At 58.1% G+C, this 12,405-nt stretch overlaps 7 protein-coding genes across 7 annotated transcripts in view; 4 read left to right on the forward strand and 3 right to left on the reverse strand.

Annotated features, from left to right (window-relative positions):
• Positions 1 to 448: 448 nt before the first annotated feature.
• Positions 449 to 1,387, forward strand: BKCO1_1000011 (dienelactone hydrolase; the record flags this gene model as incomplete). Its single annotated transcript, XM_020269289.1, has 4 exons — positions 449 to 709; positions 759 to 1,041; positions 1,103 to 1,270; positions 1,323 to 1,387. The coding sequence occupies 4 exons, from the start codon at positions 449 to 451 to the stop codon at positions 1,385 to 1,387; spliced, it is 777 nt and encodes a 258-aa protein (XP_020133010.1).
• Positions 1,388 to 2,096: 709 nt separating this feature from the next.
• BKCO1_1000012 (phytanoyl-dioxygenase family protein) lies at positions 2,097 to 3,149 on the reverse strand (the record flags this gene model as incomplete). Its single annotated transcript, XM_020269300.1, has 4 exons — positions 2,097 to 2,234; positions 2,287 to 2,754; positions 2,818 to 2,906; positions 2,963 to 3,149. 4 exons carry the CDS (start codon positions 3,147 to 3,149, stop codon positions 2,097 to 2,099), a joined length of 882 nt encoding a protein of 293 aa, XP_020133012.1.
• Positions 3,150 to 4,129: 980 nt separating this feature from the next.
• Positions 4,130 to 5,870, forward strand: BKCO1_1000013 (uncharacterized protein; the record flags this gene model as incomplete). The annotated part of the gene is made up of 2 exons (XM_020269311.1): positions 4,130 to 4,151; positions 4,216 to 5,870. 2 exons carry the CDS (start codon positions 4,130 to 4,132, stop codon positions 5,868 to 5,870), a joined length of 1,677 nt encoding a protein of 558 aa, XP_020132837.1.
• A 720-nt stretch (positions 5,871 to 6,590) lies between these two features.
• On the reverse strand, positions 6,591 to 7,538 carry BKCO1_1000014 (rta1-domain-containing protein; the record flags this gene model as incomplete). The annotated part of the gene is made up of 2 exons (XM_020269322.1): positions 6,591 to 7,315; positions 7,385 to 7,538. The coding sequence occupies 2 exons, from the start codon at positions 7,536 to 7,538 to the stop codon at positions 6,591 to 6,593; spliced, it is 879 nt and encodes a 292-aa protein (XP_020132936.1).
• An 865-nt stretch (positions 7,539 to 8,403) lies between these two features.
• On the forward strand, positions 8,404 to 9,724 carry BKCO1_1000015 (uncharacterized protein; the record flags this gene model as incomplete). The annotated part of the gene is made up of 3 exons (XM_020269333.1): positions 8,404 to 8,422; positions 8,594 to 9,603; positions 9,650 to 9,724. 3 exons carry the CDS (start codon positions 8,404 to 8,406, stop codon positions 9,722 to 9,724), a joined length of 1,104 nt encoding a protein of 367 aa, XP_020133007.1.
• Positions 9,725 to 10,235: 511 nt separating this feature from the next.
• BKCO1_1000016 (uncharacterized protein) lies at positions 10,236 to 11,711 on the forward strand (the record flags this gene model as incomplete). The annotated part of the gene is made up of 1 exon (XM_020269344.1): positions 10,236 to 11,711. The coding sequence occupies one exon, from the start codon at positions 10,236 to 10,238 to the stop codon at positions 11,709 to 11,711; it is 1,476 nt and encodes a 491-aa protein (XP_020133009.1).
• Positions 11,712 to 12,256: 545 nt separating this feature from the next.
• The window catches only part of BKCO1_1000017 (molybdenum cofactor sulfurase), a gene marked incomplete at both ends in the record, with an annotated part of 1,939 nt that continues 1,790 nt past the window's right edge, over positions 12,257 to 12,405 (reverse strand). The window contains one exon of the mRNA XM_020269355.1: positions 12,257 to 12,405. This exon is cut by the window's right edge and continues 1,564 nt beyond it. Coding sequence (XP_020133008.1) covers positions 12,257 to 12,405 — 149 coding nt within the window.

Here is a 12,405-nt window from a genome sequence, read left to right on the forward strand (position 1 = left end):
ACCTTGACTTGCTATGGAAGTAGAGGCAACTCAAGTAGGGTGAGAGCAAACTTGTTAAAGTGAACAAGGATCGTATCAGGGAACGGGATGTAAGTAAAGGCTCTCAAGTGGGGGGCAATGGGCAGCCTGCATGCTTACCACACGTCACCAGGCCGAAATGGTTGGCTCACCCCGCGCTGTCGATCTGGAGCCCCGCTGTGGCCGCAGACCACTGGCTGTCACTCGTGGAAATGCCGAGGGGCAACCCCGCAGGGACAGCCCAGCCAAGCGAAGCGGATTGAATTCAACGAAGATAAGTTTGTATGACATCAAAAGCCGATTCGCTGAGCGCTTCATGCTGGAGAGTCGAGAAGCTGTGTGTGAATCTTGCCCCTCCTTCTTTGTCTTCACCTCACTGTACGTGTCCTCTAGACAGGTTATCGCTCTCGCTGCCTCGCCCTGCGCATCGATGGCCAGCGACGGATATCTCGCGAAGCCAAGCGGCGAATGCTGCCTCCAAGGCACGCTGCACAGTGGCGAAGCATGTGGTGTCTTCGAAACAATTGCTGACGTCGAGACGTACGTCTCCAAGCCACGGCAGGGCAAAGCGAACGGCCACATCCTGTTATACTTCCCAGATGTGTGGGGCATGTTCCCAAACGGACTTCTCATCATGGACGGTTTCGCAGAAGCCGGATATCTCACCTTGGGACTTGACTATTTCCGCGGCGTACGGCACCATGACTGCTTTCGAGAAGCCTGCTAAATGTACACGTCAGGATCCTGTCTGGAAGCACCGCAAGAATCGGCACGATCGATCAGACCCCGCCTTCGACTATGAGGCCTGGAAGCGCAAGCACACAGCCTTCGCCGACGCCGCCGTGCCAAGGTGGGTGAATGCTGTGAAGGCGCAGTACGGCAGCGCCGGCACCAAATACGCGTGCGTGGGCTATTGCTTTGGGGCGCCGTATGTGTGTGATGAGCTCGCACGCGATACAGTCATGGCGGGTGCATTTGCACACCCCGCCTTCCTGACCGAGAAACACTTCTTCCAGATCAAGAGTAAATAACCATCAGTGTCTCTTCCTCAATGTAGATCCCAATGCTGACGAGACTGATGTAGAGCCTCTCTTTCTGTCGTGTTCGGAAATTGATCACACCTTTGACCAAGCATCAAGACGGCGAGCGTTGGACATTTTGCAAGAGGGAGAGAAAACCTGGCATCTGCAGCTGTTTTCAGGAGTTGAACACGGGTTTGCTCTGCGGGGTGACCCAGATGATCCTTACCAACGTATGTTGATTCTTATGTACCATCACCCAGCGGGGCTGACATGATCTGGCAGGCTGGGTAAAAGAACAGAGCCTGAGCGGTATCGTAGGCTGGTTTGATATGTGGCTTTCGCAATGATGTCTTTCTGATTCTACAGCTGATGTTCCTCGTCATTGTAGACAGCGTGTGAAGAAGGTCTAATCAGCCGTAAAAATGGAGTATTACACGAGTATTGAAAGCTGCTGCAGAGCTTCGCATCAACACAGGAAATCTAAACAGTCTTTTTTACAGTCTTCCTTCCTCAAGACCTCCTCACATATGCCTCTCGTCAAACCCACTCAGCATATACCTCTCGCAAATGGTACGTAATACTGCGTTAAGAGGGCAGTACCGCCTGTTTTCTCTCTATTTAGTGCATCACCGGGACTCTCCGTCCATAGCACTTAGCCGAAATCACAGAGATTGTATAAAGTATTGGCGCTCTTATCCTAGTACACGTGTGCACTGGGCCTAGGGCCATGACCAGGAAACAGCGTCGAAGTAGGTGAGCTAGTCCTTTAGGCTTTGATCGATGGTCGAAGGTCAAATGGCGAACTGGCCTCTCACGAGTCGGGGCAATGTCGCGGACTGCTTCTGTTGTCTGTATGTAACGAAGTTGGTAGAGTATGCATGAGCAGCCACAGGCACTTGGTATCGGTTCTGTCGTATTTGAGTCCAGATGCTCATTTTGATTGCCATGTAGTGGCATTGGTGGAACACGGAAGCGTAAATGTGTGTCGTGCAATTTGTTGCAACAGCTCAGACATAGTCTCCATTTATTCTAAGCAGTGTGAAACTACTCTTATTCTCATTCCAAGAGATACTCGGGAGACCGAAGATCCACCCATCCCAAATTCGGTTCAGACTGCTTCCAGCCCAGCCGATCCTTGACCACCTGCGGGTAAGTCTTGACATCTTCAATGGGGTATGATAGAAACGATATTTCCTGATCCAGTCAGCAATTCTGGCGTCATCGGCTCCCGAAGAGTTGGACAAACCTCCTGTCTGTACACGCCCGAGCAGCAGAACATGATGTGCATGGTCCTGCTCCCATCTTTTTGGCTGTACTGGCCGCCACCATGATATAAACTGCCAAGCATGATGAAAGCCTCGCCTACATTTAGGCAAGCATCCACAACGCCCTTGGTGCCGTCGGGACCAAAATCAGGTTGCTCGTCTCCCCAGAGATGACTTCCAGGAACAACTCTCGTGGCACCATTCTCACGGTACGTGTCACAACCTGGGACAAAGAGACCAAGTAGCATGTCGCGGTTCGGATGGTAGGCGCCAGCGGGGGCGTGACGGGCATGGTGGTTCTTGTCGTCACGGTGCAGACGTTGGGCCGGGGTACCCGGCTGGATGTCCATGGTGATGGCGATGGAGAGGAGTGGCTTGGACAAATTGACCGAAGGCTCATTTCCATACCAGCATCGTGTCTCCAGAGTGAGAAAATGGACCACCAAGTCCTATTCAAGATAGACAGTTGGCGGCTGGAGAATGAAGCCAAGGTCGAGGGGGGATTGAACTACCTGGTACAAAGGGTCGGCGAAGTACCTCTGCCGTACTGTGGCACTTCTGCCGATCAGGCGGGTGCATGTTTTGGTCTTTCCTTCCAGAGCTTGATAGGGGGTTGGCCAAGTTTGATGAGAGGTGTCGTGACGGCGGCACACTCACCTCCAACCTTGTTTCCTTTGTCCTCTGCATCGAGATAGGGCTGTACCTCTCGCTTGGCTTGGGCCAGGGTGGCCGCGTCAGTGAAGTCTTGCACGATCACACAGCCATCCTTCTCGAGAGCTGCAATGAAGTCGGCCCTCGGAGCCGAGTACGGGATGCGGTGGACAGAGGGGGCGGGAGGGTGCATGGTGATAGGCTGAGCAGCGGGCCCAAACAGGGAAGGGCAAAACGCGAAAAAGGCCGCAAATGGGGTTTCGGAGTGCTACGACATGGATTATATTGTGGATGGCTGGGCGGGGTGGCAGAGACAGGACCGATCGCACCGGCAGCCCCGCCCTATCACGCAGCGCACGCGGGCTGATTGTTACATAAAACCGGCGGGCGCGCAGCTCGCATGCATGGGCCTGGCGGGCAACAGCCGACGCATGCACCGTGATAGAAGTCACCGCTACCTTCGCGGCGGTCGAGGTCCACGTCCTTCGCGGCGATTAAGGTTCCCCAGATCGGCCGGACCGAAGACAGACAAAGGGGCCGCTCGGCGATCGCTCAGGCCGGGTGGCGGGCGGAGGGTGGAGCAGTGACTGCGCAGCGTCGACGACAGACTTTTGCGCAGGCTCCTTGGCTGTTTCGGAATCGTCGGTGTCTCGCCATGACTTGAGGATGATTGGGGGCGGGGGGCTGTGAGACGGGCCGTCAAAGGCTTGGTGGTTGCTGGGGCTGTGCCAGAATGCGCACCCGGGCTCCACCTGTGCGCAGCGAGGCAGACCGCAGGACTGCGACCCGCGCCTTCCCCTCACTCATCGGTGCCGTGGGTCGATGATGCGTCTGTCTGACGAGAGCGCGCGAAGGCGTCGAAGATATAGGGCCCCGCAGCGGTAGCGGACGCGTGGCTTGGCGGGGGTTCTATTCCTGCGTTGGTCGAGTCGGCGGTTGGTTGCGGCCGCGGATCCCAATCACAAGCGAGGCGGCCCGCGTCATCACTAAGCCCGCCCGAGGCCGCTCCTTGCTCCCTCACAGCCTCACACGACGCGCGCCCGAATCGACATAATGCACTGGCGCCCCGGCCGCCCTCCACCAAACAATCGCTTCCGCGTCCTCTCGTCCCAGCTTCCCTTTCCAACCACTGCGTTTTCCTAGAGCTCGTCCTGGACGCCGTGACATGACGCAATGCTCGACGAAAACCTCCCCAGTACGTCCGCTCTGGCGCGACGCGCTATGGCCCCCCAGCAGACTGCATGCTAACCAATCCACAGCCTTCTTTCTCAAGCCCTCGCCCGCTGTCAAGCACGACGAGGCCTACTACTTTGCCCAGCATGGCTCCGAGCCCGAGCCCAACTACATATTAAAACACCCCGACCCCACACTGCCCGCCGGCAAAAACGTCTATGCCGCAGGCCTTTTCGATGCCTTCCACCCGGAAATACTGTACGGCGAGGTCTACATCAAGCCCGAGTGGACATATCCCACCCTTTCAGCCGAGGAGATCAGGAAGAATGGCGGTGTCGCCCCGCCTCCCCAGCCCGTGCTTCCGACCGAGTTCGCCATCAACTTGTATGACCCGGACCAACAGGTCATCGTAAAGCAGAAGAGCGGATCATGGGGCGGCACCGCGAGCTACGAGTTTAGCATGCCACAGAACACCTTTCGCTTGCCCAGCTCTTCCACATTAGACCGTGCCCTGAGCGACCCCACCGCCGACATCTCAACCCCTAAGATCAATTTCGTGTGGAGGAGAGAAGGCAAGCTGTCCAAGGATCTTTCCTGCTTCATGACTGGCAAGTCGACGGATCCAGCAAAGAAGAAGAGAAAGACGAGGGAGCCGGATATTGCCGTCGCTTTGTTCCGCGCCCTTCATGAAGTCACTGTCTACGAATCCAATCTCTACCGGGTGGAAATGGAGGATCCGAAGGGTCTTGAGATTGTGCTTCTTCTTGCAGCATCCACCATCAAGGCTCTTTATTTCGGCCAGATCAATGAGACTTTCAACGTTGGCGATGCTGCCACTAGGAGGACCACGGGCGGCATTCTCGGAAGAAAAAAGTCATTGCCTCTTGACAATGCCCTCATGGCCACTGGAGCTCTGCCAGCTCGCCCTGCTGCCCAGAGCGCTCAGAGCGCCCCTCCACCCGGACCTGCTGCTGCGAATCTGAGGCCACCTCAGCCCTCCCAGGCGGATATCAGGCGTCAGTCCCTCCCGCCTTTACGGACAGGATCGTACCAGCAACAAGAAGGACCCCAGCCAAACCGGGACCCCCGAGCCCAGTGGGAAGTCGACGCCGAGAAATCAAGACTCAAACTCGCCCAAGTAGCAGAAGCCCGCGAGCAGCGCCGCGCACAAGAGGCGGCACAGCGCGAACGGGAGCGCCAGAGCGAGGCCGAGCAACGGCGCCTCCGCAAGATGAGCGAGGCCGAGGAGAAGCAACGGCGCAAGAAGGCGGCCGAAGTCGACAAGGAGACGGAGCGCCTGCGCCGCAAGTACGGCACGCAGGAGAACCTGCTGCCCGCCCAGCAGCGGCACTCGATCCACGGAATGCTCGGCCCGTCCCAGAGGCAGTCCGGGCCCTCCAGGCCGACCCCCGCTCCGCAGCGCGGGCCGCCGCCGCCGCAGCCTCAGCCGCAGCGGTTATCGAACGGCTTGTTCGTCGCGCAGCAGGCCCGTCCGACGCCCCCGCCGATGATGGCGCCGCGTCCGCAGCAGCGTCCGCCGCAGCCGAGACCGCAGCAGCCGCCTGGCACTTGGCACAGGCCGGCTGTCAGCCAGAGCGCGTACTTTGGCGGAGGAGGCCAGATTAAGCCCGAGGATGGCAAGAAGTTGAAGCAGCCGAAGAAGAGCTTTTTCGGATTGCGGAGCTCGAGTGATGAGGGGAAGAAAGCGAAATTGGCGAAGAAGCAGAGCAGCATGTGGTAGTGCAGACGGACGCTTTTGGCTACGTAACGTATTGAGGCTGTTATGGAAAAGCTTTATGTTTCTAGGTCGACGGGAACGGAAAGGAAAGGAAATCACATTAGGCGGCGTTGGTAGGTTGGGATTCTCATACCCGGGTAGGCTTTCAGGGTTCAAGGAAGGAGTTTATGCCAGCATCACAGTAGCGCAACAACAAATCCAAAGGAAAATAAACTATGAATAACACATCATTTAAATCATTGCACGAGTTTCGTCTCCAAACTCTCCATCGTACTCACTCTGCGCCCGTCGGCTGTTTTTCGAACACTTTCGTACTGATACTGTACCTAGCTCGATATCAGTACGTCACTGGCAAGGAGGAGTTTGGTTTCTGGAACAGTGAATCGATAAAAAGCCCCGCTTGGCTGGCAGAAAGAGCATTAAATAGCCCAGCATGGGGCGATTGCGGGGGGTTTGGTCATCACCTGAGGAGCTGGCAGGGTGTTGTGTAGATGTTGACTTTCGGATGCACATCTGGTTTACATTAACCCTTACACGTACGTACAATGCACCTGCTGACCAGCCTTTCCCTCGGAACGTGTAATAGAGTCTTTCATAAACGACAACACGCCTCTAGATCTATGGCCATTTTGTTACATTACAGTCAACCCGGATCCACATTAGCGACCAGTGACACCTCATCCTTCCACACCTCCGGTGAACAACGAACGAACCATCCCCTCATCACGCCAACTCCATCCCCAGACCATCCTTCCCCTCCTTCTCCCCCGATGCGGCGCCCAGCACCTCGCCCGGATGCACCACCGCATACAACACCACCACGCCGAGCATCAACACAGCATCAAACACATACGCATACCACTCACGCGTCAACAGCGCGCCGTCCTGCCCGCTCAAGTACTCCGCAACCCGAAACACGCACCGCACAAACACCAACCCACTCGCCCCCATCAACACCCAAAAGTGCTTCCGCCACGCCTGCTGTTCAACCGCACTCCCACTCCCCCCCACCGCCGCGACCGCGGCCGCGTCCCTCTCCACCCCCCTCTTCCACCATGACCCCACCACCAGAAAAAACGCGAAAAAACCCACCTGCACCACCAGCCCGATCTTGATGACGTTGTTCCCCAACCGCACCTTGGCCGGGTCCGGGTCGCTGCCGAGCGCGCCCGCGGCGGTGATGCCGCCCCCCATGCACTGCAGCAGGAAGGACGCGACGTCGCCGACGACGAAGAGCTTGGTGAGGAAGCGCGGGGGGATGAGGGCGTGCGAGATGGAGTTGGAGTTCGGGCCCGCGACGAATGCCATCAGCCGCCCGAGGAGCATGTAGAGCGAGGCGGCGAAGAGGGAGGGCGCGAGGAGGATGAGGAGCATTTGCGTGACGAAGGCGGGCAGGCTGGTGAGGTGGTGGGTGGAGGCGAGGCGGGAGGCGTAGCCGATTAGTTCGACTAGGGGGGGGGGAGAGGGGGGTTAGTTTTTTGGGTTGGGGTTGGGGTTGGGGGGGTGGATCAGCGTACAGAAGCCGCCGATGATGAGGGCGAGCATGAACCAGGTGCGCGTGCGGAAGCAGAGGTAGCAGTGGTATAGGGTTGGGATGGCGAAGAGCACGGCGAAGACGCCGGCGGCGGCCGCGGATGGTTGGTATTTGTAGTAGCCGTAGCTGGTACTCATGGTGGATGGGGGGATAGAAAGAGAGTCCTCGAGGTATGGGATAGCACCGTTTAAAACAAATTGTAAAGCGAATGTGATAATTCTCGCAACGAATAGCTCAGGAAGGAACGAAAGCAAGAGAAGGCGAAGAAGATGATGAGAGATCCAAGAGAAAGCTTGACGGTTTTCTTAAATCCCAACTATTTTTACACCTGCACCTCCACTACTGCGAGGAGATCTCCGTGTCGAAACGACGGAGGCACATTTGTACGACGACTTCTACGTATGCTGCGAGCGTGGATTGGTTGCCATGAACGATTCACACTTACCCGATTGGGAAACCGTTGCGAAACGTCACGCTGCGCCTCCACGAAGGAGCTCGACGTGGCTGTATAGGAGATTAGGGGAGGAATCCTTTCGGGCTCGGGTTTTGCTGTCCGAAAATCATACGACAGAAATCCTTAACCAGAACGATTGGAAGCTGTTGAGTGCGACGCTCAAGAAGGCCGCAGAGGAGGCTCCCGTCCGAGGATCTTCGCAAGCACGTGAGCGGAGATCGGCGCAGGCATGGCCCGGGCCTCGGAACCACGCGACAACGCAAGGACGCTCCAAACGGCGCGTCATCCACCCTCTCCACACAACACGCTATCCTCCCGTCCCGCTTTGACCCATCGACCTACCCGCGTCCCATCTCGAACGTCGACTTTCCGTGGTCATCGCGCCCGCTACCGGCTCGGAAAACATTCAACCAAATCCCCAACAACTCCCACCACCGCGCCGCGAAGCTCTATTAAACCTCTCCGCCTCCATCTCCTTATCGCAACGCTAGACGGGCCCACCAACCGTGCCAGACGCGAAAGGGCAATCAAACGAGGGAGAATAGAACATGTCGTCGCAACGCAAGCGTGAGTCCGCATCGTAAAGTGCACACATCTCGCCACCCACCCATCTCCCTTCCCCCCCTCTTCATCCCCCGTCCCTTCTCCCAACACAAACGCCCCGCCCCGCCCCTCCCCACAACCGACATCAACGCAACCACCCGCTAAAACCTTCTCCTCCTTTTCCCCCCCTCACAGGCACCGCCTCCACCGCCTTCATACCCGACACCGACATCGACCCCAGCATCCCCGAATCCGCCACCCTCCGCGCCTCCTCCGTCGCCACAGCCAGCAAGAAACTCCGCGAGACGGCCGTCGTCGAAGCAGCAGCAGCAGCAGGCGCCAACGGCAACGCCCACAATGCCCACAACAACAACACCAGCGCCGCCCGCGCCCACGCCCGCGCCCCGCCCGTCTCCGCCCCCTCCGCCTCGGCCTCGGCCCTGACCGCCGCCCTCCTAAACCTCGCTCCTCCTCCTCCTCTCCCGCCGCTGCAGCTGTCGGCGGCGGGGCCGGCGGCGGGGGCGGCGAAGCATGGCCACCCCAACCACCACCTCGCGCTCGAGCCGCCGTTCGAGTCGCCGGTCAAGGCGAGGCATGATGACGTCGATGATGACGATGATGATGACGATGGTGTGGGGGGGATGTTTGGGATGGGGATGGGACCGGGGATGGGGCCGGGGCTGGGCCCGGGACCTGTGGTGATTGAGAAGCGGCCGCAGGAGCAGCAGCAGCAGCAGCGGGAGCAGGAGCAGGAGCGGGAGCAAGGACAGGAGCAGGAGCGGGAACAGGAACGGCGGCCGCAGCAACGCATCAAGGGGGATATGCGGCTGCAGAGCTTCATGAAGATGGAGCACGCGGACCTGGCGCGGCTGACGTATCTGATTTACAAGGGCCTGGTGGTGGGGTTTTCGGACGAGGAGAGGGCGGTGATGACGGAGCGGTTGCAGAGGGTCGAGGAGAGGGTGCTGGCTGGGGAGAAGGCGGGGAGGGTGTTGAGGGAGGTGATCAGGGAGGGGTTTGTGGATGAGGACTTTGAGGGTGAGGACGGGGATGGTGGGGATGGTGGGGATGAGGATGAGGATGAGGATGAGGATGAGGATGAGGATGAGGATGAGGACGAGGATGAGGGGTTTGAGGAGGAGGGGGGAGAGGATGATGGAGAGGACTTGGATGCACGCTGGACGTACAAGCGGATTGAGAACTGGGTAAGTAGACTGCGCTCCATTTTCTTTGTTCCTGAAGGCTTTACAGTCTCATGCAACAAATGCCGTGATCTCGAATGGTGGACTTGGTTTTTGCTTGGTAAATCTGATCAAGATTGTCTAGATACGAACGACGCCACCGCCTCGGCCTACTGCCACGGAGAAAGCGAGGAGACGGTATCGATCTCGGAGACGTGCGCAGAGAGATCGGGAGCGAGCGGAGAGGGCTTGACGAAGTTGACTTGGGACATTTCAGGACACGAATCAGGAAGAATCAGGAAGAATCGAGTAGTAAGTGGATGGGTATTCTTAGCGCTGAGTTGTCTTTAAATTTGCCATTGAATGGTCGGCGAGGCCAACTAAGGTACGCAAGGAGTGCATGCGACCAAACCCAACAAAATTAAATCTGTTTCAACCTCTTCACTCTTACATCACAACACAAGACATTGGGAGAGGAGAGGACAATAAGGTGAGAGATCCGCAGAATCTGTTCCAAAGTCCAAAAGAAACTTGGTGAATATAAAATCCGTGGAAATCCTTCAAGTTGAGCTCTTCCTCTCACGCGCGCAACAGTTGACTCCTCAAATACCTGAACACTTGATATACACATCTATACGGATGCTTCCGATGCAGCCATGACTCCAATACCGCCTCCTTCAGATCAGCCACGTTACCGTATACGCAAGCTCAACCACCAGCCCAATGACCACCATCCACAACAACAACAACAACAACAACAACAACCCTCGGCGGCTACACCCGAGTGTCCACCTCCGTCGCTCCCATACCTGATGAACTCGGATGCCGCCGCCGCCAACGGCGGTCCATTCTCTCGACGAGCCTACGATAGATACTGGTCCTCAACCCCGGCCGGCTGGGATCCCAACACCCTCGGCTCCTACTACCCCTTCCCTCCGATGCGGTCCCAGACCTCGTTCTCGAACTACCTACCGTCCGTCCCACCACCGCCCCACCACTTCCCTTGCAACGACAGCATCCAAACCCTCGAGGAGCAGCAGCAGCTGCAGTGGTCGCAGCATCTGGAGCTGCTGCGCCTGAGCGCTCCGTCTGCTGCCGAACAAAGCTACGCTGAGTGGCAACGCAAAGTCGACTCCCTCAAAGCCCTCGAGCGCAACACCGCCTACCGCAACGCCGCCTACCGCAACGCCGCCTACGACTACGCCGCCTACGACTACGCCGCCTACTGCGACTCCGTTTCCGGCTCCGGCTCCGGCTCCGGCTCCGGCTCTGGCCCTGGCTCTGGCCCTGGCTCCGGCTCTGGCCCTGGCCCTGGCCCTGGCCCTGGCCCTGGCCCTAGCTCTGGCTCTGGCCCTGGCCCTAGCTCTGGCTCTGGCCCTGACTCTGGCCCTGACTCTGGCCCTGACTCTGACTCTGGCTCTGACTCCGACTCTGGCTCTGGCTCTGGCTCTGGCTCTGGCTCTGGCTCTGGCTCTGGCTCTGACTCTGGCTCTGATTCTGGCTCTGATTCTGGCTCTGATTCTGGCTCTGATTCTGGCTCTGGCTCCGGCTCTGACTCTGGCTCTGACTCTGGCTCTGACTCCGGCTCTGACACCGGCATCGACCCCGACACCATCGTGGTGCCGCCCCCGCCGCCCAGCAACGACGCAGCGGAGGCGGCGACGGCGACGGCGACGGCGGAGGCGGACCGCAAGCCCCAGCCCGAGACGAACGACGCCGACGCCGACGCCGACGACGACGCGTCCTCCGAGTACAGCTTCGCGGGCCACCCGCCGGCGCTGACGCCGGACTCGACGCCGCCGATGACGCCAACAGTAACGACATCGACGAGACCGCCGACGACGAAGGAGGAGAGGGACCAGTTCACGATGCACTACGCGGCACCGGCGCCGTGGAGCGGCAAGCTGAGGGGCAAGTTCGGGGCGTATGCGCAGGAGGACCTGGAGCGGGCGTCGCACCGGGTGCTGGCGTGGTATGCGGGGAAGCTGCAGGGCGAGATTGCCGCCATGAAGGGGAACGCGGCTGCGGTGATGGCGGGGCTGCGGGCGATGCGGTTGGGCCTGGATGCCGTGAAGGCGGATCTGGAGGTCGCGAGGGCGGATTTGAAGGTGGAGCAGGGTCTGGGGGAGTGAGTGGGTGGGTGGGTGAGTGGAGGAAGTGGGGATGGGACGACATTGTTTAGGACTGAGGTAGTGATTTTTTTTAATAGAGAAAAAGTAATTGGTTGGATGGGGGTTCGCGCCTCCCGCTTTTTTAACCACCTTTCGACACCGTATCTTTCCAACTATTCTCCATTCGTGATCGCTCTCAACGTTGCTATACCATTATCCCTTGGACTATATTGTGGAGCCACATTTTTTATCTCCCATACCGGGCGAATCGTTTTCTGACTCAAAGCAAAAATCACATTATACCCACCCGACGCCCTTATCCCACGTTCCTCTAATATTAACTTTTTCCGGATCCTTCTAATTCGAAGCACGAGGAGATATAGATCCAATCAAATATCCCTAGTTTAATTCTAAACACTACTTCTATAAGTCTAGGTAAGCGCTGTTACTAGTATCCACCGCCATGCGATAAAGAACCGCGGTAGGAACTGTAACTTCAAACCCCTAAACGTAAAGTGGTAACCAACATCCTAGAACCACCCACCAGACGAGGTAATGACTCCGCCTTACCCATCGCCACGCCAACACGCTAAGAGGAAGCCAACAACCCTCCCCCCCAGACCCTGTATCTTCCCCACCCCCACCCCGACCCCCTCACCCTCCCCCCTCCCCCCCTCATCCTCCCCTGATTCCCCAAATTCCCCCCCTCCCCCTC

This window comes from Diplodia corticola (genome assembly GCF_001883845.1).
Source record: "Diplodia corticola strain CBS 112549 chromosome Unknown scaffold10, whole genome shotgun sequence".
Taxonomy (NCBI): Eukaryota; Fungi; Ascomycota; class Dothideomycetes; order Botryosphaeriales; family Botryosphaeriaceae; genus Diplodia; species Diplodia corticola.